This window comes from Mytilus californianus, unplaced genomic scaffold (genome assembly GCF_021869535.1).
Source record: "Mytilus californianus isolate M0D057914Y unplaced genomic scaffold, xbMytCali1.0.p SCAF_13, whole genome shotgun sequence".
NCBI lineage: Eukaryota > Metazoa > Mollusca > Bivalvia > Mytilida > Mytilidae > Mytilus > Mytilus californianus.
The window spans coordinates 37,080,418-37,107,620 of NW_026262615.1; the positions used below are offsets into that span (position 1 = coordinate 37,080,418).

The 27,203-nt window shown below is 33.0% G+C and overlaps 1 protein-coding gene across 1 annotated transcript; it reads right to left on the reverse strand.

Moving 5' to 3' along the window:
• On the reverse strand, positions 1-25,195 carry LOC127723596 (uncharacterized). The gene is made up of 9 exons (XM_052230287.1): positions 24,909-25,195; positions 14,811-15,002; positions 12,351-12,489; positions 11,877-11,967; positions 3,455-4,037; positions 3,131-3,189; positions 2,278-2,414; positions 1,235-1,403; positions 1-396 (listed from the first exon to the last, which is right to left on the reverse strand). The coding sequence occupies exons 1-9, from the start codon at positions 25,089-25,091 to the stop codon at positions 111-113; spliced, it is 1,839 nt and encodes a 612-aa protein (XP_052086247.1). The 5' UTR covers positions 25,092-25,195; the 3' UTR covers positions 1-110.
• Between the last annotated feature and the right edge of the window lie 2,008 nt (positions 25,196-27,203).

The window sequence follows — 27,203 nt, forward strand, 5'->3', positions numbered from 1 at the left end:
AATATTGTATTTGAGTCTCTCTTAAGCTAGGTTTTGTAGGAATGGAGAACTTTTAATGTACATTCATAAATAAGCACTATTGCTTTACAATGTTGTAGAAGTTATGTCAATCATTTCACAACAAATGCAATATTCTTGGGTGGAGTATTCTGAATTGGAGTTTTACCCTCATCACCCTTGTCCACATATGATCCCAGCATTAAGTAATGTAGGAATCCCTTTTCTTTGGTAAAGTCATCATCTTCGTCAAGGTCAATATGAACTTGATCTCCCTCCATGATGTCAAATCGGCTCATTGGTAGATTTTCACATCTACTTGATAATTCCTCAAAGACTTTATTTTCATCATCATGGTAAGGGCCACATGCTAGATGAAACATCTTGAAATTTTTTACTCTGAAATACAATAATTATTTTTGTAAATAAATATTTTCAATTGATATATATCAAAGACTTTTCAAGAAAATATGTTTGTGACTTTCCTTTACATAAAGAGTGATTTCCCTTTAAAAAAAATTCTGGTTCAAAGTTACAGATTTATTTCATAAATTGTATTACTAAGTGAAAATACTTATGTTTACTTACACCAGGTACTCATATCCCATTCAGTTGTCAAAATGTGGGTTTGGATTGGTTTAAGAATAGAGAATAATAGGCAAAAAATAAGAACAGAGAAAAATGAACCCAAAAAATAAAGAACAGAGAATAATTTGGTGCTAAAACATAAAAATAGAAAAAAATGGGCAAATAAAGTATAGAAAAAAGTCAAAAGATAAATAAAATACAGAAATGAAGGCTCGTCCCCTGCATCCAGACCCTTGTATACTAGCAGAACTAATCAGTTTCTGTTTAAGAAGTGTATGACAAAGCACATCATATTAAATACAGTGGAACCATTGTTATTCCTGGAGTTCTAATTTTGTTGATTTTGTGGGTATTGGTGACACCTGAATTTAAATTTTCAACTAATTTCCCATATATGGTCTTCTATGCAGAATTTTTCAAAACCACAAAATCAAGTATCCACAAAAAGTTGTTCCTCAATCCTAAAAAAATGATACTATAGAATATAAATGAATCCAGAGTATATATTATTAATTAACTTCTGTATTTCATGTATGTACATGTATGCTTCTGTATTTCATGTATGTACATGTATGCTTCTGTATTTCATGTATGTACATGTATACTTCTGTATTTCATGTATGTACACGTATGCTTGAAATATACTTACGAGGCATACAAACAAAACTTCTTGGCAACAAACAATCTAAGCTTGCCAACAGGTTCTACAACTCTTACTCTGGATGTTATCATCTGGTCCTTATAAACAAGTGTAAGATTGATCCATTCCTGGAAACCCCTGGGACAAATCATTACGTTTCGTAATGGTTTAGGCTTTCCTGGAATTAGAAATGTTCTTAAAATATGGTTCTAACTTTAAAATGTTTATAAGTTACCCCTTTTCCAAAGTTTGAGTTTTAGGTTGTTTTAAAAATACTGAAAAAAAGTGTCATAATCAGGCCAAAAAAATATGTTTGTTTCCTGCATCCTGGCAAAAAAAGGTAAGTCGGAAGATACAAAAAATATTAAAAAAATCATAAGACAGATCTTTTTAAAAATTGAAAATGCAGTAGTTCTCAGTTTTACAAATGAATTACAAACTATAATTTTATTCTTTCATATATAATAACATATTTAAGTTTCAGAGTTTCATTTATCATACGATTTTTATCAGCTATATAATATATATTCAAATGCATTCATCAATGTCGTTTTAATAAAACCTTCAGTCTAATCGCTCTTTCATAATCAATATGGAATTGTGAAGCAACTCGGTTGTTCAAGCCTTTTTTCAATTAAGAAATGTTTCTTCCTCAGCAAAATATAATATTAATTATGATTTTTTTTTTGGGGGGGGGGGGGAATTAAAATCACAAAGCTGATTTTCTCTGAAAAAAAATATCATGTTAATCATGTTAAGGTGGTACATAACACAGGGAGATAACTCTGTAAAAATCAGCTGCACGTTTTAATCATGTTCTATTGTTAAGGAAACATCAAGCTTCTCAATGATCAAAATTAGTGTTTGTCAAACTGCTATATATCCAATGAAATTTTTCCGATAAAGTGTGTGGTTCAAGTTTTTTGAAATTTTTATATTTTTGTCAAAGTTTTATGAAAATTAAACAAGCCAAATTAATTTTAGTCAAGGTGTTTGGTATCACTTTAATAAATCATGTATTGAATGAAAACAATCAATTGTACCAAACATACCATGCTTTTTCTCCAACTCAAAATATCTTGGAGGTTTACTTGGATTGTCCATAAAGAATCTTAGATAATGCCATTCTGCCTTATCTCTTTCATTCACGGTCACCTCACTACCATTCAGAATGCTTATATTTGGAAGGCTGCAAAAAAAAACATAAAATTTACATATTCAACATTTGAAATTTATAAATCATTTGTTTATATATACAGCCCTTTAAATATAGTACAAATGTTGTAAGGATCTATCTTGTACAAATAATTATTACATTTTGGAAGTTTATCATCAATCTTTATTGGAAGACTTCCTTCTGTGCTTCCTTCTATATTTTAATAACACATACATGCAAAAAAAAAAGCATTCAAAGTCCTCAATACTTTTTTGATTTACATCTATACTGATAGCACATTGTCTGCCTCTGATAAAATCTAATTTCTCTATCTATAACAGTTTACAAGATGATAGTTAATTCTTGCATTGTTCAATCTATGTTCTATTTTTAGCATTGGTGGTCATGTTGGTTTAAAAGCAGAATCATAGGGCCCTTTTTTTAATTCCGAAGGATGATTGTGGCAAAGAATGGTTCAACATTGCTCAGTACTTTCAGGAGAACATTTTTGTAAAAGATAGCAGACAACATCAGAGTGCAACACCCAGTGCAAATAATCAGGTACAGACTTCTGCCTGGTGATCCTTGAAGAAATCTGCTAGTAATCACTATTATTGCTATTTCAAAATACCAAAATTGTGTCTGTCCTTCACAAAATTTTGGTGGTCAAAACCTTTGGAAAACCACTTTTCAAGAACTCTACAGCTAATTCTAAAAGTAGGATTTGAGCATTTTAAATCTCTACCTACCTTGCTATCTGAAGCTTCCTCCTGTCATCTTGACTTAGTTTTGTAGTCAAGTCTATATCCTAAGAAGATAAAAAATAAAATTGCATGTTAAAAATTCTTAATATATTGGTGTTTACTTGTTGATGGGTTGCTGTCTTATCACTGTCATATACCAAATATTTTCATTAAAATAATGAAAATTGGAATTTTATTCATAATGAAAATGAGTTAATTTGTACTGAAATTGCAAAATCTTAGAAATTGAAAATAATTTGGTTGGCATTTAATATACATGTTATTTTCATAAATCACTTTATTAATGCATTACTCAAAAATTTTTCTTACCATAACTCGAACTGACTTTAATGATGGAAATCTACTCAGGGCTTCAATGTATTTCCAATCACCCAATTTTGTTTGACTCAGACATAAACTGGACAAGTTGGAGAAAGGTTTTGTTCCTAAAATGTCTTTTTTAAATTTTCCACATCTGGAACAAACAATTCCATGACTGTCAGAGCTTTCATCAATAGACATATCAAATATTTCACATTCTGAGTTGTCTCCCTTGTCATGTTCCATTTCTCCCATGTGACTATCATTTTCTGAGTCTGGTAAGGTTTCTGTGTCATGTGATGTTATTACATTCTCCTCCTCCTCTGGAACATAAAGTGTGTCCTCAAAACTTCCCATCTGCATTTCTTCTGTTGCTACACTTCTAAATGTGTCATGAACCAGATTATTAACAATGTTTTGAATCTCATTTTGGATTTCAACATTACCATTCATATCTTTATTCTGATCACATACACACAAATCAGTGACATCATCATCTTTGTGCTCATAAGACAAATTCTGTAGAGGGTTCTCTGACAATATCAGGGACTGTAACTGTGGTAAATGTCTCAATTTCCAGATCTCTTCCCAACTGCAAGAATGAAATAATATTTATTTAAATACACTACAGCTCGGGTAGATTTTGCTTTGTCCACCGGCCCACCATGGGAGTGGGCATCGGGTGGGCAAAATTTGTACCTTGTCCACTCTGCCCACCTGTAGGAGTGGGCATTCAATTTCTTTTGTTTCATCTAAAGACTTGCAAGTACAATGAAGTACAATCACTTGAAAAAAGCAGATAAGCATTTGTAATCAATATTTTTACAAAAAAAAGATTAAAGCTAGAGTGGGCACGGGTGGACTGCCCACGGTGGGCCAGTGGAAAAAGCAAAATCCACACGGGCTGTTGTGTAGTTGACAGGTTGAATAGATTTAAAAAGACGTAGGTGAATAGCAAATAAAATCTTGACTGAATTCAAGAGTTGTCCTGTGAATAATTTATATATAAGGTAATAAAATACTTTGAAGTGGAAAAAAAATGTATATACATGATATATATATGCATTTTGATTTTACTTACAAAATTTCTTTTCACAGGTTTTCAACTTATAAATGTTCACATATGATGCTTTCCATAATATTATGTAACCCACTGTATGTAACACATTCAACATTGTTCAAATGAACTAAAAGATAACAGGCATGACCAAAACCATATTGGAAATAATAATAGACCATACCAACAACCAACTCTGTTTTTTCCCTTTAGTGCATTAAAATTATATTTATAAAATAACTCAAGAACGATAAAAGTGACGCTACCCAAATTTGTACTTGATCTGAGTTTTATGGTAATAAGTATTGTATATAGGTTTCATAATGTTTGGTTGAGGCAAACTTAAGTTACAGGCAGAAACTAAAAATTTTGCAATTTTGCGATTTATAAATGGGCATAACTCGATAATGGTTAAAGTAACACTACCCAAATTCAAGTTAATCTGTGTTTTATGGTTATGCATTGTGTATAAGTTTCATAACATTTGGTAAAGTCAAACTTAAGTTAGAGAAACAAAAATTTTACATTTTTTTTCCATTTAAAATTGCTTTTACAAGTCTTAACTAATTTTGAAACAAGTTATTGGCTTAGGGATATTGGTTTGCAGAAAAATCTGATTAAACCTCCACTTTAGATTACTAAAAAGAAATTGAATTCCCTCCCTTTGTATATAGCATTTGAAAAAGTGTAGGAATCAATTCACAGCTAGTACTGTATTAAATTCTATCAAATTAATTCTTCATGCAGAAGATGCTATATTCACTATAAATAATTTATCAATGGCAGGCAAAATTAAACATTGCATTGTATAAAGCATTGATTGTAGTTGATTCTACTATAATCATGGACAAAGGAAGATAACTCCAATTTTAAAAATAAAATGCTTTGCTGGGGCGCAGCTTGATATGACCGCAGAGGTCGAACCCTGAACAGTTGGGGCAAGTATGGACACAACATTCAAGCTTGATACAGCTCTGAATTTGGATTGTTATTAAATATTTGACACAGCATAGGTTTCTGACACAGAAAGAATGTGGTCTAAGAACTTGAATTTTTTTAATTTACCTATTATGGTCCAATGTCCAAAATCAAAATACATGGTTAGATTCAGCATATCAAATAACCCCATATATTCAATTTTTGTTGAAATCAAAAAAAGTTTAATTTTGGACCCCAACTTGGACCAACTTGAAAACTGGGCCCATAATAAAATATCTAAACACATGTTTAGATTCAGCATATCAAAGAACCCCAAGAATTCAATTTTTGTTAAAATCAAACTAAGTTTAATTTTGGACCCTTTGGACCTCAATAAAGACCAATTTAAAAAACGGGACCCAAATTAAAAATCTAAAAACACGGTTAGATTTGGCATATCAAAGAACCCCAATAATTCAATTTTTGATGAAATCAAACAAAGTTTAATTTTGGACCCTTTTGACCTCAATATGAACCAATTTGATAGCAAGGCCCACAAATAATAAATCTAAATACATGGTTAGATTCAGCATATCAAAGAACCTCATATTTTCAATTTTTGTTGAAATCAAACAAAGTTTAATTTTGGACCCCAATTTGGACCAACTTTAAAACTGGGCCCATAATCATAAATCTAAATACATGTTTAGATTCAGCATATCAAAGAACCCCATATATTCAATTTTTGTTGAAATCAAACAAAGTTTAAATACTGGACCCTATCTTGGACCATACTGTGCAATTAAAGATTACTTCTTGAAATTTTTCAATATTTGAAATTTGAAAAAAAAAAAATATTTGAGGAATAATTCTTTTTAATTTCTGAAATCTGAAATGAGAAAAAATTGCCCCCCCCACAATTTCTTTTTATCCCCCCCCCCTTTTTTCCCTTAAAAAAATTCTTTCCCTCAAGATATGGTCATAATCTCAATTCAAATTTCCAATGGAGTTGGCAACCATAATTACCCATTTAAATTTACCATAGTGCTAACTTAATCTATTTTATAATAGAATTAAAAATATAGTGTCAAATCATTCATATGGATTTTTTTGTAAAAAAAAAAGATGCAACATTTGCAGCTATTTTTACTGGTCTTCCTTTATAAATATGAATTTCTTTAAACATAATTTAAAAGCAGTGTAAGGGAAGTAACCAAAACGTTGTATTTGGATTACCTCCCTTACACTGTTTTAAATTATCTTTATTGTTCATTAACCATTACTTTATACATAATTTAAAAGCAGTGTAAGGGAGATAATTTCAATGATGTATTTGATTTATCTCCCTTACACTGCTTTAAATTATGTTTTGTACTAAAGTATTTGTCCATTAACCAGGACAACCTTGTTTTTCCCCCTTTCTTGCCCCTAATTCCTAAACGGTTTGAGCCATAACCCCCCAAAGCAAATCCTAACCATCCCTTTGTGGTATGGAAACTTGTAGTATAATTTCAGAGAGATCCATACACCGTTCCACAGTTATTGTCTGGAAACTAGAAAATGCTTATTTTTGGCCCCTTTTTGGCCCCTTATTCCTTAACTGTTGGTACCTTAACCAAGGATCCGGAAATTTTCCCATGTCATTTCGGTCATTTTTTTTTGTGATGCACAATAATGCATTTTTCTGAGGGTGACAAGTCTTGCACATGGACAAGTAACGTCCTTTTTTGTGAAGTATTGGGTCAAACAAGTGTAACTGTACCTTGATCTAACAGTAACAGTGATATCTCTGAGTTAGAAACTACACGAGGAGACGTTTTGTTGTTGTGTATTGCATCACTGAGGTCGTATGCATAACCCTTTAAATTTGCATAAATTAAAAGAGGAATAATTACGGCATGTTTCATCATTTTGAAATAAAGTTATGTAAACCAATTAATAAACTGTGTTGAGTTTCTTATTGCATGTACAAGATATCGTTTGTATTGTTCAAATTGCTGCTGTTTGGATGAGTGTAAGTGATTACCTAATACACAATAAGATAATGTGTATTCACCTGGTTTACGATATGAGGATCAAAAAGGGGAAACTATGATTCAACTTTTCTTTGAATAAATAACTCAAGTCTGATATAGTGATAACAATTGAATTTAATAATAAAATTCATGATTTTAAATAAATAAATAATTTATCTGAACAGAAGTTTGTACACAATTACAACAATTCAATGAAAAACAATTGCATTGTAATACTCTAGGAATGACAGTCTATAAATATTCAATACACATAGCAGTCTATCAATGGTAACACAAATACACAGAGTCAATATAAGTCTATCTAATGTTCATAAGCTTAGAGAAAGCATTATGTTTGTTGTTTTGGTACACTTGTCTTTGACGGTTAGACTGCCACTGACGGAGTGCCGGTTTTGGGTCAAAGTCTTTGACAGAAACACCAACTAATCCTATGCGCATCAGCTGATCCAAAGTGTCGGTGCTGGTCTTGCATCGGAGCTTTGTCTTTATAAGGTTTTGCCTAGAAAACCCACGCTCACACTCTACACTAGAAACTGGTAGGACACTGGCGATCTCAATTAAGCTTACAATGTTAACAAATTGGTCTTTCATTGGTGTCACTTCTGTAAGTAGCTCAGCAGGGCTCAGATGTCTAAAGTTGTTGAAAATTATATACTTGATTGTACTCCATTCTTGTAAGGTGGTGTCTTTGTCAAAGCTGGTGCAATGACTGGTCAGTGTGGACAGTTGACTGGTTCCGTAGTGGGGTAAGTCGGAAATGTTGACTGGAAAGGAGGCTGGTTCGAATATAGTGAAGGCCTCAAATATCTTCGAGTCTGGAAATCTGTCTTTTATGTTGTCAGTAAGAGTTGATACCAGATGAACAACTTTGTCAGGAAGGTGGGCATCTCTTGGTGAGCGGCTGAAGTCGATACCTTTGAAGTTCTCTTGTTCAGTTGTTGCTAGGATGAACTGAGACAGAAGTGGCCCAAAAGATGGTTGGTCAGTTAGGTACTCGGCTGATAAGGCAGTCAGGAACCCATCAACTTGTAGTCGGACGGTGCTGTAAGATAGCTCTCTCTGTTGCAGTGCCTTACTAAGGATGTTGATCTTGCTGAAGATATCACTCAGGAAGTGGAGCAGGAAGAGGAACTTGTAGGATGTCATGTGATGCACCATGGAACTTGCTACTATATCACTGTCACCTTGGTCTGATACCATATGGACTATCGAAACTAGGGATCTTCTTAAGTTGTCTAATGCATGGCCCATAGATAACCATCGGACTTTGTGGACATCTAGTGGATTCAGCTGTGGGTCGTCTAGGATTGTTTGCCATGTACGGAGCTCTGACAGGTTGGATGGTGACCTCTTGAAATATGTGTAGACTGTTTTGATGATGCTCTCTATAAATTTGATTTCTGGAATCTCTTTGGATAGGTCAACACATGCTAGGGCTAGACGATGAGCAACACAGTGCATCTCTATCAGATATGGACTGTTCTCTTTTAGGAGCTGGGATACACCAGTGTGTTTACCGATCATGACAGCTGCACCATCGGATCCCATACCGTACAGCTTGGAAAGGTCAACATCATTTGCTTGCAGGTAGGCTATAAGTTGGCTGGTTATGGCAACACTGTCGCAGGCAGTCAGGTTTATCAATTTGGAGTAGGTGATCTTAAGTTTGGCATCTTTCAAATAGCTGAGGTACAATATCAAGTGTTTCTGTGTAGATAGGTCGGTGGACTCGTCTATCATTATAGAGAATGCTGGACTGTCTTTTACATCTTGCAAAACGGTCTGCTCAATCTGGGAGGAAATAATTTTGATGAATTCTGAGCAAGCTGTATCTTCTTGGTACATTGTCGATGTTATAGGTGCTCCATTCATCTTGGACAGCTCATTCAGGGACTGGTACTTGTCGATAGGTAAATTTTCTTTGGCAATGTAGTAAGCATTTCTAAACAGTGTTGTCATGGCATCATCTGTTTTTTCATACACCTTCTCTACCATCGTCTTAAGTTTGTTGTCTTTGGCTGCTTCATCAGACTTTAAGGATTGAACATGATCATTGGAACTTGCATGCATGGTCTACTAAGGTGGACTTTCTGAAGTTGCAGGCCCCGGGATATACAAAATTGTTTTTCTTTTTGTGTTTCTGGCAGATGGTGCAGAACATGGCATTACGTATACTGTCAAAGGTAAGCCATGCGAACAACTGCAACCATTTGGCATTGAAAGATCTGGCATTTTTGGCAGGTTTCTGGTTTTCATCTGACGACTCTCTTTTACGCTTATTCATTGTTGGAACTTATTATGAATTTATATTTAATATTCAAAGCTTTTATACCAGCAAAAATAACCTTGAAACAATTAAAGAAAAACGACCATGAATTCTGTTGGTCTTTACAGAGAGAATGTATGGCTTCACTTGGGTAAAAATCGGAAGTATAGCCAGGAAAACAAAAGAAAGGATAACGCCCATTACATTCTGTGAGTAAGATGGTTTCAAAAAATCGGAAGTGCAAAAAAAACAAAAAAAAATCGAGATTGTTCATTCGCTGAGTATATTTCTTAAATAGGCTGTATGGCTTCAAATCTAAATTACGTTATTTAGTTTTAATTCCTTTTTTAAACATTTTTTTTTAATTCTGCATTCCTATAAATTATAGGCTTTACCACTTTTGCAAATCTATTAATATCTTTATCTGCCATTTCCTACCGAAAAGTTAAATAAGATTATCAATTAACCCATGTTGATCCCCATTTTCCATGCGCAAACTCAGTAAACATAAATCTATATTTAACAAACGTTGACCAAATCAGCTGATCGATTATAAATGGATTTTATGTTTTATTTGGATAAAAATTGACAGATTCTCGAGTCAACAGTGTTATTTGTCTTCTTTAATGAATAAAATAATATCTGTTTGGGAAAATCTAGGTCAGAATGGTTAAAACGTTAAATTTGATGCACAGCAAATCGCCATATTGTTTTTATTGCTTAACAGGTGTTTACAGGTGAGATTTGTGTACATGGCCTTTATGGCTTTAATCAAGACAATAACGACACCCAAGCCGAATTCAAACTTCCTGGACATTGATTACTATCCTCAAGTGGTGATAATTACTACGTAAACAAACCTAGTGGCTTCAACCCAGACTTACCCCACGCTGTGACTCGACAGAGTCCTGTACATTGTTTTCACTTACATTATAGAATAAACAACAGACTAATGATAAATATTATTAAATCACTAACACAAATCAATAAAATTTTTATTTTGTCTCAAACAAATCTATTTTTCTTGATGACCTGATAACAAAAATAAGTTCAAAATGGCGACCGATAAAACCCTGATCTCAATGAAATGACCGAAATTATTTCTGTAAAAAAAAAAAAAAAGACCAAAATCCCAATAAATCATTTCGGTCTTTTCAGTTTCCAAATCGGTCATGTCTGGCATATATGACCGTTTCCGGACCCTTGACCTTAACCCCCAAAATCAATCCCAACCTTCCTTTTGTGGTATTTAACCTTATGGTCAAATTTCAAAAAGATCCATTCACTTAAACTAAAGTTAGATTGCGAAAACCAATGTGTCTTCGGACGATGACGCCGACAACGTCATACCAATATACGACCACAAAATTTTTTTGCGGTCGTATAATAATTACTTGATACTTTCAGAAAAAAAATGAAAAAATGTAAAGGGCATAACTCCAGAACAGTAAAAGTGACAGTACAAAAATTCAAACTTGATCTGTATATTGTGGTAATAAGCATTGTGTATAAGTTTCATAACATTTGGTTGAGGCAAACTGAAGTTATAGAAAGGAAACAAAAAAATTAGCAATTTTTCCATTTGTAAAGGGGCATCACTCTAGAACGGTAAAAGTGACGCCACCAAATTTCAGACCTGATCTGTATTTAATGGTAATAAGCATTGTGTAAAAGTTTCATAACATTTGGTTGAGGAAAACTAAAGTTAGAACGGAAACCAACTTTGGGACGTACGTACGGACAAGGGTAAAACTTAATGCCCTCTCCGCTACGGCGGGGGCATACAAATATTTTACTTACAAATATCAATGTTATTTCAAATGCATTTGTCCCAGAGTTACACTTTCATTTTGACTTAAAGATTTAAATGGGAAGATTCATTTTTTTTCAGCCAGGAATACTAATTTTTGAAATGCTTGTTCATGCTAAAAAATACCTGACAGTGTGTATACAAATAGATCTTCTGATATGCTACTAGTGATACAACAGACATTTCCAGAATAGAATACTTGAGTTCAACTCCCACTTCTTAAAAAAATTTCATGTTTTAAATGTGTTTTGGGGAAACTTTTCCTTTCTATAATTTTGATAACTGTCATTAGCAGTGTTTGAGTATTATTTTTTTCTATCACATGACAATTTGCTAGAACATACCTTTGTATTCTGTTATTGTTCATCCTGAGACAGTGTAAATTAGGCAGATTCTGTGCTACATCTGTGTTGTTACAGGTTACTTTGTCAAAATCTGGAAATACAAGTAAAAATATTCAAAGCTGTTTTTCTTTTAAATAAGCAATACTTTCGATATTTTGCTCCAAGATCTGTTTGTAAGAAAGATGAAAACACATCTATATACAGATAATGTTATTCAAAGACTTTGCAAATTCTTACACAACTGGATATTGCTTTTCTGTTGAAAAATAAAAATAACAAAAACAAGTTGTTCAAGATTTCCTGGAGTTGTCTCCCTTAAAAGACCAAATTAAAAACTGCTGTAGGTTACATTTGTACTTGTTATTTAACCATGGTTACCCGTAATAAATATAAATTTGAAGTTTTATTTAAAAACAAACATTTTCAACATTGTCTTATGAGACTCCAGGATCTCACTGTAATATGAAGATTTACCATTTGCACAAACATGTAGTTCTTTAAGTGATGGGAGATTCTTGGACAGGTTAAGTATATCTGACCAGGACACCATAGTACCATTCAATACCAGATTCTCTATACTGGGTAAAGTTGTGCTCCATTTCTCTAAAGCTGACTGAAAAATAATGAATATGATTTAATTGCCAATATAGAATACCAAGAGAAGTACATGTTTCCCATGGATTCTTTCATATACATATCAAACATAGGAATTCTGGGGTGGATGTGGTGTTGGCTCAATATTTAAAATTCAATCTGTAATGTGGTACATTTCAATAGCTGACTAAAATGTATGAAGATCAATAGTCTAAATTACAGTTTTACATTTTAGATACTAGATACTGTTTTCAACTACATTGAAATGGAAAATACATAAAACTTGCTCTTTTTTTTTCTCTTTAATATCATGCAAACCAGCTCACTAAAGGTACAAAATGTTGGGTTAGCCAAAAACACAGTCATTTATTTTAACGGTTATAACCTGAATATAAATATGCACTGATTTTAAATATTTTTTGTCATAGGTGCTAAATAATCCCTGTGTAGATAGATTGATCAATTGATTGTTGGACCCTGTTTTTAATGTCACTTTCAGCATTTTTGGCTATATCATGTCATGTACAGGGTTCAAACTCACAACCTTAGTGTGATACTGTAGATGAATTACTTCGACCACTCAGCTTTCCAGGCACCTTGTTTGGAAGGGTGGATGAGCAGTCAGAGCTCAGACATAAACAAGTCGTTTTTTGTTTTTGACTTACAGAAGTCAAAAAATGTATTTATTATGAAAATGTGTTTGCATTTTCAGACTTATATAAGGTCTATTTATGTTTACAAAAAGACTTAATTTTAATTGGTGGCCAAAGTGCACCACCTATGACATCATAAACCTGTCTGAGAGTTCACAAGGACCTGAGCTATCTATATTTAATTACTGTAAACCAACTAATTTTCGCGAGCGATTTATTTTCGTGAAATTTGCGAGTAGAAAAATAATGCAAATATAAATCGTCGCGAATATGTAAAACTTGGATCTTTCCTTTTTTAAAACTTTATCAAGTAAATTAAAAAACGTGAAATTAAATCGCAGCGAAGTTGACTAGAAAGAGGTAAACGTGAAATAAAGTATCCGCGAAAATAAGTTGGTTTATAGTACCTAATTGAACATTTTTACGTAACATAAGATTATTTTCCTCATTTTGTGTGGTTAACGATGGTTGCATTGTAAAGTAAATAAACATTATCTCCGTTTTTTAAGGCTCTCCTGCATATTTTTCTTTAGAAGACAAAGCATTGTCTTTCAATGTTGGAATAATTTCATGTAGATGCTTGACCTATTTATAAATGAGCTTGGGTCTTGAAGTTGACCAATTTTGGTAACTTATTGACTTGTAGGAGTCAATATTTGCAACTTTTTAATTCAGGTCAAATATTTCTTGCTTAACACTAATTGACTTATAAAAATCATAATTTGTCTTAAATTAAAGGGGGACAAATCTTGAAACCTACAAATTTAGACCTCTATGAGTCAAAAGCAGATGTAGACTTATCTATGTCTGAGCTCTGACTGATGAGTGTTTAAAATCTAGTGGCAAATTAAATGCATATTCATAACGAGAACATGTTGATGTGATATGAATATTAACCCTGCTTTGTACTAGATCGACAGGCTGAGCAGGATTTTAAAAGTGCTAGTTCATAAGATAACAGTCTGCAGGAAGACGTCACCCTACCAGGACACATTATTCTGATTTAGGACAGACCAGTCTTTGCTTTAACGTCACCCTACCAGGACACATTATTCTGATTAAGGGCAGACCAGTCTTTGCTTTAACGTCACCCTACCAGAACACATTATTCTGATTTAGGGCAGACCAGTCTTTGCTTTAACGTCACCCTACCAGAACACATTATTCTGATTTAGGGCAGACCAGTCTTTGCTTTAACGTCACCCTACCAGGACACATTATTCTGATTGAGGGCAGACCAGTCTTTGCTTTAACGTCACCCTACCAGAACACATTATTCTGATTTAGGGCAGACCAGTCTTTGCTTTAAAGTCACCCTACCAGGACACATTATTCTGATTTAGGGCAGACCAGTCTTTGCTTTAACGTCACCCTACCAGGACACATTATTCTGATTTAGGGCAGACCAGTCTTTGCTCTAACGTCACCCTACCAGGACACATTATTCTGATTTAGGGCAGACCAGTCTTTGATTTAACATCACCCTACCAGGACACATTATTCTGATTTAGGGCAGACCAGTCTTTGCTCTAACTCCTAAATGCCTCATGTTTAGCAGAGAAGCAGCAAATACCAATTTTAAAGTCTGTGGTTTGAACCAGTCAGGGTTCTAATCCACTGCAGACACTACTGCACTCAAGACATTTTTAGAAGGAAGTTTTGCTCACTCAGAATACTGGTTACTTACACACTCATCTTTTAAAGGATTTCTAGCAATGTTGACAAACTTCAGACATGGAAGCTGTGTAAGAAGTTCCAGAACATCACTCCAGTCATGCAGATAGTTGTCTGACAAATCTAAGTCCACAACATTAGGACATAAAGACTTCAGTCCTTCATGTGGGAGGCCTGCCTTCCATACACCACTGTTATTTAAAATCTGAAAAAAATTAACATACAATGAATTAATACGGTCCACTGCAAAGTAAAAAGATTAGACAACTGTAAATTTTATTGCGTTGATTGTCTCTGTTAAATTTATTGACTACTCTTCCAGACTGTGAGTGATTTATAGCTCTATTAATTGCACAGGTCACTGTAACATCTTGTATATTCTTAAACAAAAATAAGTGGACCTCTATCATGTTGTCTATAGATATCTATTGTTTTTTTGTGTTGTTGGGCCACTGTCTTACTGACATATATATCAAACATCTCCTTTTATTTATATGTTCAATGTAATAATAAAGCTGAACAATGAACATTTATTTTAAAATTTGAAATTGACAACCTACAAGTAGAAAACACTACATTTTTCACAAATGGTACATTTGTACATGTACAATGCAATTCTATCGCATTAAGGAATAATATCACCATTGTTTTCCCCTATTAGCCTTTGTTAAATTCGGCATCTTTTTTTTTAAATTTTGCAGAAATTATTTTTGCTTCAAATAAAGAAATACTTGGCATGAGTTTAGTTTTATCCTGTGCAGTACTACAGTGAAAATTTCACATAACATTTCATTGCATATAATATATCTACCATCATCTGAAGTTAACCATTAACCAATCAAATTTTCACCCCTTTTTTTCACAAGCTTTAGTAACAATAAATAAGTCACCTCAGGTTTCCAAAATATTGAATAATAAAATGCTTCGCTGGGCGCAGCTTGATACGACCGCAGAGGTCGAACCCTGAACAGTTGGGGCAAGTATGGACACAACATTCAAGCTTGATACAGCTCTGAATTTGGATTGTGATTAAATATTTGACACAGCATAGGTTTCTGACACAGAAAGAATGTGGTCTAAGAACTTCAATTTTTTTAATTTACCTATTATGGTCCAATGTCCAAAATCAAAATACATGGTTAAATTCAGCATATCAAAGAACCCCATATATTCAATTTTTGTTGAAATCAACCAAAGTTTAATTTTGGACCCCAGCTTGGACAAACTTGAAAACTGGTCCCATAATCAAAAATCTAAACACATGTTTAGATTCAGCATATCAAAGTACCCGAAGAATTCAATTTTTGTTAAAATCAAACTAAGTTTAATTTTGGACCCTTTGGACCTTAATGTAGACAAATTTAAAAAACGGGACCCAAAATTAATAATCTAAAAACGCGGTTAGATTTGGCATATCAAAGAACCCCAATAATTCAATTTTTGATGAAATCAAACAAAGTTTAATTTTGGACCCTTTTGACCTCAATATGAACCAATTTGATAGCGGGCCCACAAATAAAAAATCTAAATACATGGTAAGATTCAGCATATCAAAGAACCCCATATATTCAATTTTTGTTGAAATCAAACAAAGTTTAATTTTGGACCCCAACTTGGACCAACTTGAAAACTGGGCCCATAATCAAAAATCTAAACACATGTTTAGATTCAGCATATCAAAGAACCCTAAGAATTCAATTTTTGTTAAAATCAAACTAAGTTTAATTTTGGACTCTTTGGACCTTAATGTAGACCAATTTAAAAAACGGGACCCAAAATTAAAAATCTAAATACACGGTTAGATTCGGCATATCAAAGAACCCCAATAATTCAATTTTTGATGAAATCAAACAAAGTTTAATTTTGGACCCTTTGGACCTCAATGTGGACCAATTTAAAAACGGGGCCCAAAATCCAAAAACTTAATACACGGTTAGATTCAGCATATTAAAGAACCCCAAGAATTCAAGAATAAAACCCCATTGAAATTGATCAAGAAATAAGCAATTTATACGAAGTATCTTCTTTTGCACAATACTGTGCAATTGAATATTTCTTGCTATTGCGCAATACTGTACAATTGACAATTTCTTGCTATTGCGCAATATTGTGCTATTGGATATTTCTTGCTATGGCGCAATACTGTTAAATTGAAGATTTCTTGCTATTGCGCAATACTGTGTAATTGAAGATTTCTTGCTATTGTGCAATACTGTGCAATTGAAAATTTCTTGCTATTGCACAATACTTACTATATAATAATTTACACATCCTGTTTGGTGTATCTCCTACCATATCATTATTATTTGCTTTTAAATATAAATCAGAAATAACCAACTTAAAATGGAAAATTTTAAAAGAAAAAAAAAAAGGAAAAAAAGAAAAAAAAAAAAAAAAAAAATCCCCCCCCCCAAATTTTTTGAACCCCCTTATGATTCATCACCCCCAAACTCAATCCCAGCCTTCCCTTTGTGGTATGGTACCTTGCAGTACAATTTCAGAGAGATCCATACACTTGAACACAAGTTATTGTCTGGAAACTAGAAAAATGCTTATTTTTGGCCCCTTTTTGGCCCCCAATTCCTAAACGTTTCGGGCAATTACCCCCAAACTCAATTCCAGCTTTCCCTTTGTGATATGGAACCTTGTAGTACAATTTCAGAAATATCCAAACACTTACACACAAGTTATTGTCATGAAACTAGAAAAATGCTTCTTTTTTGCCCCTTTTTTGGCCCCTAATTCCTAAAATTTTGAGGCAATTACCCCCAAAATCAATTACAGCCTTCCCTTTGTGATATGGAACCTTGTGGTACAATGTCAGAGAGATCCATACACTTACACACAAGTTATTGTCTGAAAGTTACAAAAATGCTTATTTTTGGCCCCTTTTTGGCCCCTAATTCCTTAACTGTTGGTACCATAACCCCCAAAATCAATCCCAACCTTCCTTTCGTGGTATTGAACCTTATGGTGAAATTTCATGGAGATCCATTCACTTAAACTAAAGTTAGAGTGCGAAAACCAATGTGTCTTCGGACGACGCCGGACGACGACGACGACGCCAACGTCATACCAATATACGACCAAAAAATTTTTAATTTTTGCGGTCGTATAAAAACAACTAATAATAAATTGCTTCGCCGGGCGCAGCTGGATACGACCGCAGAGGTCCAACCCTGAACAGTTGGGGCAAAAATGGACACAATATTCATGCAGTACATTGATACAGGTCTGAATTTGGATTGTAATTAAATATTTGACATATAATAGGTTTCTGACACAGAATAACTGTAGTCAAAGAACTAAGAATTGATTATATGATTTGAATTTATATTCAATTTTTTGCTTTTGTGCAATACACTGTGCCTGTGCGAATTGTCCCCACCCACCCCACCCAAAATAAAATAAAATTTAACCCATTTTTTTTTGCTTTTGTGCAATACACTTTGCTGTTGCATATTGAACCCCCCCCCCCCTCCCCCACCAAAAAAAAAAAATCCCCCCCCCCTTTTTTGGCAATTTAAAAAAATGTGAAGAAATTTTGTTTAATTTCTGAAATCTGAAAGGGAAGTAATCCAACACTGTACAATTTTGTTTTTGGATTACCTCCCTTACACTGCTTTTAAATTGTCCATTAACCAGTAAACCCTTGTTTTTCCCATAACTCCTAAACGGTTTGAGCAATAACCCCCCAAAGCCAATCCTAACCATCCCTTTGTGGTATGGAAACTTGTGGTATAATTTCAGAGAGATCCATACACTTAAACACAAGTTCTTGTCTGGAAACTAAAAAAATGACTTTTTGGGCCTCTTTTTGGCCCCTAATTCTAAACTGTTAGGACCATAACCCCCAAAATCAATCCCAACCTTTCTTTTGTGGTATTGAACCTTGTGGTTAAATTTCATAGAGATCCATTCTCTTAAACTAAAGTTATTGTACGAAAACCAATGCGTCTTTGGACGACGACGACGCCAACGTCATACCAACATACGACCACAAAAGTTTTTTGCGGTCGTATATAAAAAGAATGGTGCATTGAAACATCCAAGATAAATATATATGTTTATGACTCAGAATTTTTTTTCCACAATGAAATGCAGGGTTAACTTCGTACAACTGTCAAATTCAAGTAACAAATTTTAGACCCTTTTTTATAAGAAACCAGATGTGACATACTAAGATTTGGTGGTATTACACCTTAACCTACATTAACAGAATCAAGACCTGGTCATGCCTGGCAACAAAAAGCAGAATATAGACTAAATAAAATGAAAATCAGGTCTTTTTTAAATTAGCCTAATAACTATCTATCCCATATTCTTTTTACTAAACATTTTAATCCTTGATAATAATTTCTTCTTTTATCACAAACATACAGATCTATTATCTTTATAATCTTATCAACTATATTTGGACAAAAATAATAAGACTTTGTACATGTAAATCTATGAAATTACTGTATTTGTATATGTACTTAAGCACAGATATCCCTTACTATGTTGTCAGAGGGACTTGCATTCATTTATCATGTTTATATACACATGTTTCTATTTATATCATCCTGATCATATGAAAAACGAGAGATTTAAAAAAAACAACACACCAATGTGATCAATACATGCAATACAAATGCAACCTGTTACCAACTGACTCAAATTCACAAAAGTAGATAGTTTAATAGATGCATGTATGTAAGCCTCAAATCTATGTCCATCGATGTCTGTGTCCTAATCTATATTATGTCATAGACATCATAAATCTATGTCCTTTTCTTTCTCACATCTCTGTACATGTCCTTTTCAAAAGTTCATGTAATGTCAGAGATTAAAGTCATATGAAACTTCAAATTAAAACAAAAAGTTGAATGTTTTATATACTTAAATGGCTAAGTTTTTACTATAAAACAAGTGTACGAGAAGTTTCTTGTAAAAGTGTGGACTTGAAGGTTAAAAGTAACAAGCATTCTCAGATTTTTGCATGGCAATACATAGTCCCCTACCGTTAAAAATTCATTGTTTTGGAACAAAATGCTAACTTGATCTTAAAATTTTCATGGTGTAAACTTTATAAGAAATATCAAATCATTGTCTTCAAGTGTGACAAAAAAGTGTGGAAAACTGATTATTTGCGTGAATTTTCGAAAAGTCTATGGACCATAACTTTGCAAAATAATCACCTGAACCAAACACAATTTGAAACTTTGAGGTATAACTTGTCATGGTAAAACTATATATATACCAAATATCAAATCAATATCTTCAAGCATAACAAAAAAAATTGCTTCTCCAAGCGCAGCTGGATACAACCGCACAGGTCCAACCCTGAACAGTTGGGGCAAAAATGGACACAATATTAGCGCTTGATACAGGTCTGAATTTGGATTGTAATTAAATATTTGACACATAATAGGTTTCTGACACAGAATAACTGTAGTCAAAGAACTTAGAATTGGTTATATGATATGAATTTATATTCAATTTTTTGCTTTTGTGCTATACACTATGCTATTTCAAATTGACCCCCCCCCCCCCCCAAAAAAAAATGTCACCCCCCCCCCCCCCTTTTTTTGCAAAAAAACATTTGAAGAAATTTTCTTTTTAATTTCTGAAATCTGAAATGAGAAAAAAATGTCCCCCCCTCACAATTTCTTTTTTAACTCCCCCCCCCCCCCCCCCCCCCAATTTTTTTTCACCTACCACTCCCCTTTTTCCAAAAAAAATATTCTTTCCCTCAAGATATGGTCATAATCTCAATTCAAATTTCCAATTGAGTTTGCAACCATAATTACCCATTTAAATACATCTTAAAAGTCTTAAAATAGAACATGACATACATAATCATGGCTAAAATTAATATTCCTTAATCAGCATTTTTAAATAGTAACTTCTAAAAATAAATTGACAGCTAATCACCTCAAGACAATACAACATTTCTTTATACATAATTTAAAAGCAGTGTAAGGAATGTAATCCAAACAAATCATTGTACTTTTTTTTAATTGTCCATTAACCAGGAAACCTTGTTTTTCCCCCTTTTTTGCCCCTAATTCCTAAACGGTTTGAGCCATAACCCCCTCAAAGCCAATCCTAACCATCCCTTTGTGGTATGGAAACTTGTGGTATAATTTCAGAGAGATCCATACACTGTTCCACAAGTTATTGTCTGGAAACTAGAAAAATGCTTATTTGGGCCCCTTTATGGCCCCTAATTCCTAAACTGTTAGGACTATAACCCCCTTAATCAATCCCAACCTTCCTTTTGTGGTTATAAACCTTGTGTTTAAATTTCATAGATTTCTATTCACATTTACTAAAGTTCTTGTCCGGAAACCAAATGTCTTCGGTCGACGCTGACAAGGACGTGATACCAATATACGACCGCAAAATTTTTTGCAGTCGTATAAAAAAGTGTGTAAAACTGATTATTCGCTTGAATTTTTGAAGTCCAAGATCCATAACTCTGCACATAATCATCAGACCAGAACAAATTCAAACTTGATCTGTAACTTGTCATGGTAAAACTATTTACCAAATATCAAATTAATATCTTCAAGCATGACGTAAAAAGTGCAGAAAAATGATTACTTGCTTGAATTTTTTTTGAAGTCCAAGGACCATAGCTCTGCATAAAATCATCAGACCAGAACAAAATTTGAACCTGATCTGTAACTGGTCATGATAAAACTATATACCAAATATCGAATCAATATTTATAAGCACAAAGAAAAAAGTGATTTGCTGGACTGATAGATGGACAGACAGACAGATGGACTGCAAACCTATAGTCCCCTTTGACTTCCTTGGAAGGGGACTAATAACGGATTCTTAAAAACAAATTAAATACACCAAATCGTATCTATATAACAACTGTGAAGGAAAAGTTTAATTAACAAATGGGAAACCAATGGAATATATAAAATAAATGTGGATAGTGTCCACATGTGGACACAGATGATGCCCCCGCTTGCATATCATTTAGATATAAAGAGACATAACTGAAGAACGGTAAAAGTGACGCTACCAAATTTGAACTTGATCTGAGTTTTGTGGTAATAAGCATTGTGTGTAAGTCTCATAACATTTGGTTTAGGCTAACTTAAGTAGAGAACAGAAACTAAAAATTCAGCAATTTTTCTATTTGTAAACACGCATAACTCTAGAACGATTGTGTATAAGTTTTATGACATTTGGTTGAAACAAACTAAAAAAATTCAGCAATTTTTATGTTTATAAAGGGACATAACTCAAGAATGGTAAAAGTGTCACCACCTTATTTCGTACTTAATCTGTATTATGTAGTAATAAGCATTGTGTATAAGTTTCATAACATTTGGTTGAGGCAAACTAAAGTTAGAAAACGGAAACAAAAAATTTGTACTTGATCTTAGTTTTGTGGTAATGAATATTGTGTATAGGTTTCATAATGTTTGGTTGGGGCAAACTTAAGTTACAGAATGGAAACTAAAAATTTTGCAATCTTTCAATTTATAAAGGGGCATAACTCAATAATGGTTAAAGTGACACTACCTAAATTCAACTTGATCTGTGTTTTATCAGTGGAAGTTAAAATTAAACATTGCATTGTATAAAACATTGATTGTAGTTGATTCAACTATAATCATGGACAAAGGAAGATAACTCAAATTTTAATATAAAATACTTGATATTTACAAGAAAATAAAAATTTGGCAATTTTTCCATTTATAAAGGGGCATAACTCTAGAACAGTTTAAGTGACTCCACCATAATTCAGACTTGATCTGTGTTTTGTGGTAATAAGCATTGTGTATAAGTTTCATAATATTTGGTTGAGGCAAACTTAAGTTAGAGAATGGAAACTAAAAATTTTGCAATTTTTCCATTTATAAAGGGGCATAACTCTAGAACGGTTAAAGTGACGCCACCAAAATTCAAACTCGATCTGTGTTTTGTGGTAATAAGCACTGTGTATAAGTTTCATAACATTTGGTTGAGGCAAACTTAAGTTAGAGAACGGAAACTAAAAATTTTCCAATTTTTCCATTTATAAAGGAGCATAACTCTAGAACGGTTACAGAGACGCCACCAAAATTCAAACTTGATCTGTGTTGTGTGGTAATAAGCATTTTGTATAAGTTTCATAACATTTGGTTGAGGCAAACTCAAGTTAGAGAACAGAAAACCAATTTTGGGACGTACGGACGGACGTATGTACGTACGTACAGACGGACAAGGGTAAAACTTAATGCCCCCACCGCTACGGAGGGGGCATAATAAAAATAATATCATAGCTCTAATAATTCACTTATTTTTCCTGTATTCCACATGCACTGTCTGTGTTGATTGTTTATCAATGTCGATGATGATGATGATCAGGTATACTTTGACAACAAACACGAAAGTTAATTAGCTTGCAATCAACAGTCCCTGCATGAAATATTATTTGTCGATAATACCTTATAGCTTTGTAATAAATGTGAAACACGTGCATACAGGACTTAATTAGTTTAGTATATATGGATGCATTGGTTCAATAATTTCGATAACATTATAATTACAAGAAACTACAATGTAGTTTCATATGACTTTAAATTCGTTATCTATTTTGTCTTGGATATACATACAGTTAGGGGTACTACTTGTACAAGTAATCTTTATTTACTTGAAGAAGTAAATAAAATATACTTATATAAGTTAATTATAATGTTTGAATAACCTACCCTTAATTTTCTCAAAAATTTACTTGTATACATGTAAGTAAATTTTTCTTACAATCCCACAAAAATTCTCAAGTTTTGAGATGTAAAATCATGCCTTTATCAATTTTTCTCAGGTTAGCTCATAATTTTTTATAAGAGTTCAATGTTTCATCTCATTACATTTTGTAATTCAACAAAGAAACTGATTGCACAAAGATCTTAAGTAATAGCACAAGGCCTTCAAAATTTGCTCCTTGGGGGCTTGTAAATGAACAGTGTTCTGAAGATAACAGACATATGAGATTTTCATTGTCCATGAAATTACACTTAAATGATTAGTAAGGATATTTGCAAAGGACAGACAATTCAAAATTCTGTTAAAGCAAAGAAGTTCTAAGAATTCAAGAAAAGAAGATAGGATGACTTTTTTACTTGTATAAGTAAAAAAATCTGGATGTCAAAGGGACATAACTAGGCCAAAAAATAATTTACTTATACAAGTAAATAAATACACTTGTATAAGTATCCTACAAATTTACTTATATAAGTATATTAATATTTACTTCTTCAAGTTAATGAAAATTACTTGTACAAGTAGAACCCCTGACTGACATATAGTTTAACTAAAATAGATAGGTTCATAAACATGATAAATCAAAGAATGTGTCAACAACTGAATCATACTCTGATTGGTCATTATTTTTAACATTTCTATAGTCATGATAGTTGGAAACCGAAAATACTGAAATCGAAATTTGTGAATATTGTCGGGCTGGTTTATGTATACACCTTATCGCTATTCCTGATTGACCCAAAAATCTGTCCCGCTTGAACTTTTGACGTCATACAACAATCACTTTTCCATTGTGGCGTCAGATATTTTCTATTATGACGTCAAAATTTTACGGGAACTTTTGTGATGTCCAGTAAAGGCGGACAAATAGCGATAAGGTGTATTGATTAAAAGAGAATTAATAAAGACTACATGTAGATTCTATATTTTCCAATGTTTTTTTTAAAACTTTTAATTTTTAATTGTCATTCAAATAAGTACACTGCAGCTTTACCCGATGATAACTTTTACTTGTCCCAGGCAGTCAGACAGCAAGCTGTTCATGTCGAACTCTGTCATTTCAACTTCAGAACAAAGGGTTTTACAATTTATTCAATTATAGCAGATCTCCTTTTATGAGTTAAGACATTTACAACTGCTGATTCATGTATTTCTCTTCATTTAAGCAGAAATGACATGACTCAGTTAAGAATTTTAAATAAACATTACTCAAACTTAAATTGTACATATATATCTGGCAAAATGCCCTCATAATCATCAGCTGATTCAGGATGTTCCCGTTTTTTGATATTTCATGAATTCAAGAATCTATATACAGTGTTTTTTTTAACTTAAAATGATCGCCAAATAAACCCACCACATTTCTCAAGTAAGCCAATTCGGCATCTGAACCACTCGTCTTTGGTTTACCATGAAATGCAATTTCAATCACAAATCCCGACATATTTTCTGAGCTTTCATCCACACAATATTTCTGTTTTAAAGCATCTGTAAAGGACTTTTTCCTTTTCGTTCTCTGTCTTGGTCTTTCTTGCGCCATCTTGCTGACCAGTGGTATGAAAATATGTAAGATTTCTACACTATTCTATGGAAATATATTTTTAGCTATGATTTCAGTAGGTCAAATGCCACCTCGCTAGTTTGTTTTTGTTTTCCTTTGCATGGTGTACTAAGTAAAAAGTATAGCAAGTATAACAAAACTTTATCAAAATTAAATATTCTGAAGCAAACAAAATATTAAAATGAACATGTTGGTTTTAGAATACATACATTACGATAACAAAATTATTTTTTGTTTATATTTTCAAATATTTTTTTTCACAATGTGTATCAACTCTCTCTTTTCACTTGTATATCTTTCCTCCATTTTTAATTTGGAGCACCTCTGATTACTTGACTAAACGGTGTATGTGAATCACCACAGGTAAGTAAGTCAGAAAGTAATGACTATTTTTAGAGGGTTACACAGTTAGAACAAATCTAATATTCCATGAGATGTATACTCGTACTATTTAGGGGCCTATGAGAGTGTGGGTGGGGTTTACTGAATAGAGAATAATGGCCCAAAAAACAAAGAATAGAGACAAAATGGGAAAAAAGAATTGAGAATAATGGGGTGCTAAAATATAAAGAATAATTATGTAAAAATAAAAAATAAATTGAGGTAAAAAAAATACTGATAATGTCACGGATTACAGAAATAAATGAAATCGTGCGTTTTCTGCACATAACATTTCTTAATGATAATTGACAATAGACTATGATACAATGTCGAAATTATCGTAATTGGAACTGTTTCATTGATCTATAGCCATTCCAATTCTATACATTTGTAAGCATCGATATTATTCCTCTGAAAACAAGATAGATCTTGCACGAAGTAAAACAATCCCCATGATGGCCATGGGCTGAAAACTGAGCTGTTAATTACATTTAATCCCTCCAAAACCGAAACCCTTTTATTTTCTAGAAAAGACATAAATCCTCCTTCTTTATATTTTGGTATTGGTGGGGATCAAATAAAAGAAGTTAAAAGTCACTGTCACCTAGGTCTCAACTTTGAGAGTAAGGCTAGTTGGAAATTACATATAAATGCAATTTATAAAAAAGCATGTTCTAGATTACATTTATTAAAACAATTAAAATATAGTTGGATCGAAATGTACTTATTACAATTTATACAGCATGTATTCGCCTATTCTAGAATATGCAAACATTATAGGGGATAATTGTACTTTACAAGAAGCTAACTTATTGGAAAGTGTTCAAATTGAAGCTGCTCGTATTATTACTGGTCTCCGACGTACAACTTCTCTTAAAAAATTATACACTGAATTAGGCCTTGAAAAATTATCAGACAGAAGGAAGAAGCATAAACTGACTACATTTTATAAAATAATAAACAGCTGCGCCATGAGCGCATGATACGCCCGTCGTCTTGTGTGTGAATTTTTATGCAATAATCATAGATAGTTTCTGACATACGGCACGACATGCGAAAACCCCCCTTTTTTTCACAAAAACTCAATATCTCTACAATAAAATTTTGAATCAAAACTAAAAAGTATACAGATCTTAATATTAATAAAACTAAGAAGTGTGTAAAATTTTAAGCAATAGTCATAAATCATTTTTGAGATACGGCGCGACATGTGAAAACCCCCTTTAAAAAAATCAATTATATCTCTAAAATAAAATTTTGAATCAAAACCAAAAAGTATACAGATCTTTAGATTAATATAATTAAGAAGTGTGTAAAATTTTAAGCAATAATCATAAATCGTTTTTGATATACGGCGCGACATGTGAAAAACCCCTCCCCCTTGTTTACAAAATACTCAATAACTCAAAAATAAAATTTTGAATCATCACCAAAAAGTATACAGATCTTAAGATTAATATAACTAAGAAGTGTGTAAAGTTTTACGCAATAATCATAAATTGATATTGAGATACGGCGCGACATGTGAAAAAAAGCACACCCCTGTTTTAGTTACTAAGTCCCGTAACTCAAAAAGTTTTAATCTTATTTTCACCAAAAAGTATACAGATCGTTTGACCATCATGACAAACAACTATGTTAAATTTCATGAAATTTGGATAAGTCGTTCTCAAGTAACGGTGCGACATGTTTACGCCGGACGGACAGACG